The sequence below is a fragment of the Otolemur garnettii genome, unplaced genomic scaffold, assembly GCF_000181295.1.
Source record: "Otolemur garnettii isolate 467f Iridium unplaced genomic scaffold, OtoGar3 scaffold00273, whole genome shotgun sequence".
Classification (NCBI taxonomy): Eukaryota; Metazoa; Chordata; class Mammalia; order Primates; family Galagidae; genus Otolemur; species Otolemur garnettii.
In genome coordinates, this window is record NW_003852668.1 from 1,094,250 (window position 1) to 1,100,642 (window position 6,393).

The 6,393-nt window shown below is 47.9% G+C and overlaps 1 protein-coding gene across 1 annotated transcript in view; it reads right to left on the reverse strand.

Annotated features, from left to right (window-relative positions):
• Window positions 1-6,393, reverse strand: part of MROH2A (maestro heat like repeat family member 2A) — a 55,662-nt gene that overhangs the window by 20,400 nt on the left and 28,869 nt on the right. Inside the window, exons 22-25 of the mRNA XM_023508753.1 lie at window positions 5,261-5,382; window positions 4,258-4,337; window positions 2,655-2,763; window positions 1,453-1,548 (exon numbers count right to left, since the gene is read on the reverse strand). Coding sequence (XP_023364521.1) covers window positions 1,453-1,548; window positions 2,655-2,763; window positions 4,258-4,337; window positions 5,261-5,382 — 407 coding nt within the window. The remainder of the gene's footprint in view (window positions 1-1,452; window positions 1,549-2,654; window positions 2,764-4,257; window positions 4,338-5,260; window positions 5,383-6,393) is intronic.

Sequence of the window (6,393 nt, forward strand, 5' to 3'; positions counted from 1 at the left end):
TCCCTTTTGGAAAGTCATCTGAAGAACACTTAGAGAACTAAAAATAGATCTGTTATTTGATCCTATAATTCCTCTGCTAGGTATATATTGAGAAGACCAAAAATCACACTACAATGCAGATATTTGTACCAGAATGGTCACTGCAGCCCAATTCATAATTGCTAGGTCATGGAAGAAGCCCAAGTGCCCATTGACCCATGAATGGATCCATAAATTGTGGTATATGTACACCATGGAATACTATACAGCCATAAAGAAAGATGGAGACTTTACCTCCTTCATGTTTACATGGATGGAGCTGGAAAATATTCTTCTTAGCAAAGTAACCCAAGAATGGAAGAAAAAGTATCCAATGTTCTCAACCCTATTATAAAACTAATTTTTAGCTATCATAGGAAAGCTATAACCCAATTTTAGCCTAGGAATACAGGGAAAGGGGAGAGGGAGGGGAGGGGAGGGGGGAAGATGGTGAATGGAGGGTGATTGCTGGGATCACGCCTATGATTTATCCTATAAGGGTACATGTGAATCTTTCTACATGTGGAATATAAATGTCTTAACACAACAACTATGAGAATGACATGAAGGCTATGTTGGCCAATTGGATGAAAGTATTTCAAATTGTATACAGAAACAACACACTGCACCCCATGATAGTATTAATGTACACAACTATGATTAAATAAAAACATAAATAAAACCAAAAGCTGATTCCTAAAAAAAAAGAAAAAATTAATTAATTAACTAAACAATCAAAATTTAAAACTTCAGCTCATTGAAAGAAATTGAAAACTGAATGGAAAGACAAGCTACAGACTAGGAGAAAAATTTCTTTTCTTTTCTTTCTTCTTCTTTTTTTTTTTTTTTTTTTTCTTGAGACAGAGTCTCATTCTATCACCTTGGGTAAGGTGCCATGGCATCCGCATAGCTCACAGCAACCTCAAACTCCTTGGCTCAAGTGATCCTCCTGCCTTAGCCTCCTGAGTAGCTGGGACTGTAGACACCCATCACCACACCTGGCTAGTTTGTCTATCTATAATAGAGATGGGTGGAGGGACTTTCACTTTTGCTCAGGATGGTCTCAAATTCCTGAGCTCAGGCAATCCCCCAACTTGGCCTCCCAGAGTGCTGGGATTATAGGCATAAGCTACTGCCCCCAGCCGAATATCTTGTTCTTGATGTCTGCAGCTCACTTTCTATAGTTCAAAGGATGTATGTCAGTGAAATGAAAAAGAGAAAGAAGAGAGAGAAAATGTGAAAAAATATTGATAACTGTGCATCTGCACAAAGAGTATCTTTGTGCTACCTTGCAACTTTTCAGCAAGTTTGGGGATTTTATCAAAATGAAATTACTAAACCAATATTTTGTGATTCCCTGTTTCCTGCCAGCTGGCCTGAGCTGAAGGGACCACCATCCCTGGCTCCTGCCCTCCCCCACATCACAACACTCACATGCACCATGTCCTGCAATCCCCGGGGGTCCAGCTGCCTCTGCAGGAGGTGCCCCATCAGCCGCTCCAGGGCACTCTGGGCATTCACGTGCAGTGTCTAGAGCCAAGAGAGAGAGCTAGGCAGGGGAGGGGAGGAGAACACACAAACAGCCTCTCTGTGGGAGTCCAGGCCAGGGAGGGAAGTGTGAGGTGGTCTGATGGTCACCCACTGTCTTCTGCTGGGTCGGCACTCTTTACACTCATCTTCCTTTGTGAAGAACCAGGCAGTCATTTGAGAGGAATCCACTACACACAGGAAGAAACCAAACTCCTGGAGCACAGTTCTCCTGATTCCTCATCCAAACACATGTCCTTGAGGAGAAAATGGCTACCTGTCCACAAAAAGTTCCTTCTCCTCTTCCACAGTATCTTTGGGAATCCACCAAGTAGTCAGGATCTAAATTTCCCAGGATGCCTTGCACGGGGGGGAGCCATGTGACTGTGTATGGCCAATGGAATGAGGGAGAAATGGCTCATAATGCTCCCCAGGCTTTCTCTCCTGTCTGTCAAGGCTGGAAAGCAACACCCTAGGGCTCTTATGAGCTATTTATGGAAAAGAGTGGGGTGTCTGTCAGCCTAGCCTCCTGAATAACTGCATGCAGCAGCCCCACCCCTACCCTACTGACAACCAGACTTTGCTTGAGTGAAAAATAAGGCCAGGCATAGTGGCTCACACCTGCAATCCTAGCACTTTGGGGGGGCAAGGTGGGAGGATCATTTGAGCCCAGGAGTTTGAGATCAGCTTGGGCAACACAGCAAGATGCAAGATCCTATCTCTAGAAAAACTAGAAGAATCAATGGGACACTTTGGTGCACACCTGTAGTCCCAGATACTCAAGAGGCTGAGGCAGGAGGGTTACTTGGGCCCAGGAGATTGAGGTTGCAGTGAGTTGTGATGACACCACTCTAGCCTGGACAATAGAGCAAGGATCTATCTCAAAAGAGGATGGATAAATTTTATCTTATCATGCTAAACCACCAAGATTTCAGGGTTTATTAGTTACATCAGCTAGTGTTATCTTATACTTACTAATAGGCCCTGCTACACTTTCCTGCCTCTAACCACCTGAGAATGGTTCAGAAAGGGCAACTCACAGCATGGCCCATGTTAATGTAAACTTCAAGGTCCCAATGCAGAAAATGAGGTGGCCCAGTGTAACTTACCTTAATGGACTCATTGTCCTCTCTTGGGGGTGGGAGAGAAATTACAGAATGTATACTGACATCCATCAGCTCATTGTTTTCCTCTGTGGAGTAGAAAGGCTTCAGCTTGCTGAGGAAGAAGTGGTGACAAGAAAAGTGATCAGGAGGGCTGAGTCCATGCAGCCCTTCTGCCCAGGACAGGAGAGAGATGAGCTTCTCTAGCTGGGGGCTCACCTGGCTCTGCCCAGCCACCAGTGTCCAGTGACTATGTGTGATTGAGGAGGGCTTGGCGGCCCGGGGCCACCTCTCCTACTTGGTGTCCGCTTTGAGCCTGTTAGTCCCCTGCTCAGAAACATTTCATTGCTCTTCCCTGACTATAACCATAGATCTGCCCTTTCAGGATGCTCCTAGTTCAATGGTTTTTGAGCATAATACTCAGACCAGCAGCACCACCTTGGGACTCAATAGAAACATTAATTCTATGGCTCCATCCCAGACCTACTACACCAAAAACTGGGAATGGATGCCAGGCATCTGGGCTTTAACAAACCCTCCTGGTGGCAGCTAGCTGATGAGTGCATGCTGGTGCATTCTTCTTCTGTCTCCTTCATTTCTAGTTCTCCAGGACGATGTGTATTAGAACCAGCCAAGAACACCTAGGGCCCCTACTCTACTTTAAATTTATGCTCCCCAAAGGTGTCTCATACTTCTCCCTGCCTGGAGGACCCTAATCCAGTCATTCTGTTTAAGCTCAGCTCAAAAGTCAAATGCCAACTCCTGCAGCAAACCTTTTGCTAGCCCCTATTGGACAGAGTTGCATTTTTTTAGTAGCCCCCTTTTTGTGATCTTACTTTTTTTTTTCGAGGGTGGGTAGTGGCCCACCTGCAAACGTAGTCCTCTTAGCTTGATCTATAATTCTGCTTGTATGTGTTTGCTTTATCTCTAAGTCCCTAAAAGCTGAGACTAGGTCTTATGTATCTCTGTGTCCCCCAAGAACCCAGCATGAACTGAATATGTGTTCACTTGGTATCTGTGAAGTGTATTTAAAATCTGTCTCTTTGCTGCAGATTAAAGCAGCAGATAGTTCAACTATAAGCCTAAATGATGGATCTTCCCCCACAGGTGCAGTGTTCCCAGAGATGACTCAACCACTTCAAATACTAACTTTATAAATCCATAAGTTCTTCCTCCTCCCCGCTTCCATCTAATGGATTGACAACTCCAGGCAGGTGAGCCTTGAGTGTTAGATCAATTTGCATAAACCATATCAATAAACAGTTGACTGAGCCATTGACTCATTGACACAGCCCAGTTCATCCTGAAGGATGCTATCTCCCTGCATGGTCCTCAGTGTTACTGCTGAGATTTCTTGCTTCAAACATCCCCTAATCAACTAAAGAACAGCCTCCCCACATGCCATCCACCTCCCAATCTTGAAATCCTGCTGAGGATTGCAGAAAGCAGCTGGATGGGACAGACCCTGACATTTTAAGCTGGCCCACTGCTCCAGGGAGTTGCACCCATGGTGCCTGCTACACTGCCAGGAAGGGCAAAGGAATACAGCCTCTGAGGGATGGGCTCAGAATCTTTCCCATCCCTGGGGCACAGGCAGGACCCAGCTCACCTCAGGTGAGAGAGAGCATCCATCGCCATGGACCGCACAGGAGAAACCAGGCTGTCAGTTGGCTCTGCCCTGATGACCGCCTGCCCAGCAGAAGTAGGGTGGTGAACCACTGGCGCCCACCCTGAGGTCCAGCACAGTGGTGTGGCCCTTGGCTGACAGTGACAGTGAAGGCAGCAACACTCCCCAGGGTTAGTGCTGGAAAACCCGGTGTTTCACAAAATGCTCTAATGTCCCACAACTCGTCCACCCTTTTTAGGATCATTTGGCCTCTGGCAGTTTAGGAGAGGCAGCAAAGTGGGAGTGGGGATCTAGACTTCCCCTGCCTGAGCCCAAGTTCCCTTCTCTGCAGAGCAACACCTGGTGACCAATCAGCTGTGCCAGGCTGGCCCAGAGCTCCTGGACAGTGTGGGAGCCCCATCAACGTCCATTTTCTTCCTGCTGCTTCCTGCCCACCTCCATCTCGCTTCCCTCAACAGCTGCTTCCAGCCAGCTGAGCAGTTTCCAGGGGCCAGGGCAATGGCAGTGATGTGGGATGGGAAGCTCTGGGGACGACGGACACTGGCTATCCCACAGGCTCCATCAGCCTTTGAACAGTTGATATGTTCTATGTCTTGTCAAAATTCTGGCCAAGTGTCACTCTAAGTCTGCTTCCAGCAGGCCCCTGCCTCTAAATCCCCCCATGGAGAGACACTGAAGCCTCATCTGGGGCAACCCAGTGAGTTTCTGTCTACCAGCCCCTGAACCAACCACCTCGGGGCACCCCAGGGCCAAGACAGCCCAGTCTTCCGCCTGATTTCCAGACTACTGCCTGCCTGTGAAACCTTATCAGTTTGTTCCCCAAACTCCTACAGTCAGACAGGTCTGGGCAGGACTCAGACAGGGAGGTGCTTCAGAGACCTCGCAGAGGGCTTGTCCTTTAGATGCCCTCAGGAATTCTGAAAACTTGGGACCAGGGGAAGGCCAGTCTGCAGAGCTAGACCCGGCGGCCCCTTGCACAGCTTACCATTATGATGCCAGTGAGAGCCATCTTCTGGGCATACTGGAAGTCCTCCAGGTCTGTGATGTTGTTAACAGCATTGGTGACCTGCACTACGCTCTTCATGAAGGCCATTTTGAGAGACACATTCTGTAACCAGTAGAGGGAGGAAAGATGTTTAGTGAGCGTGGCTCTGAAGAGCCCGGGACACTCCCCACACTCTGAAGAAAGGGCTCAGTGTCGGGTGCTCTGAAGAGACAGCCAGCCTCACTCTGCCCATCAACCCGGTTCACTAAGCACCTGTCACAGGATGAGGCCATAGGCACATGGCAAGTGTTAGGGTGAGGGATAGGGTGAGGGGTCAGGAGTGAGGGGTCAGGGTCAGGGTTAGGATTAGACCCCAGAATTAGACCCCCCACAGAAAATGCCACCTCCCGCAAGCCCCCCACGTTTGTGCCCGGGGGCAGCAGCGTGCTCATAAGCACCTCCTGACCAGACCAGGGGCACTGAGCCATCGCTATCTCCAGAGAGGCAGGATACGTTATTGAGATGAAACGATTTTTGCTTTTACAACATGGGTGAGCCTAGAGGACATGCTAAGTGAAACTAGCCAGATACAAAAGGGCAACTATTGTAATTCTGCTTCTGTGGGTGCCCCAAGTGGTTAAATTCCCAAAGAGAGAAAGTGGATGGTAGTTGCCAGAGGCCAAGGGGAAGGGAATGGGGAGTTAGTGTTTAGTGGATATGGGGTTTTGATTTTGCAAGATGAGGAATTCCGAGGACAGATGGTGGTGACAGCTGCACAACAGTGTGAATGTACTTAATGCCATTGAACTACACACTTAAAAATGGTTATGATAGCAAGTGTCAAGTTATCTATAGTTTACCAGTCTTAAAAAGTAAAAATAAAATAATTTTTGCTTTATTCTCTGTGTTTTTGCCTCCTTGCCATTCAAAGAAAATGGCCAATCCTTTCACATCTCCTCTCTTATCAAAGGGCCTGGGACAGGTATCAGACAGAGCCAGAGGCAAGAACAGAGAGGGGGGTGGCTAGGAAGAGGTAACGCTCATTTTGTGGCTGCTAGGGCCCCTCACTTACCCCACTTGGCACTTGGGAAAGGGCTGCCTGCATGACCGCTGTGGACACCAAAGCCCAGAGA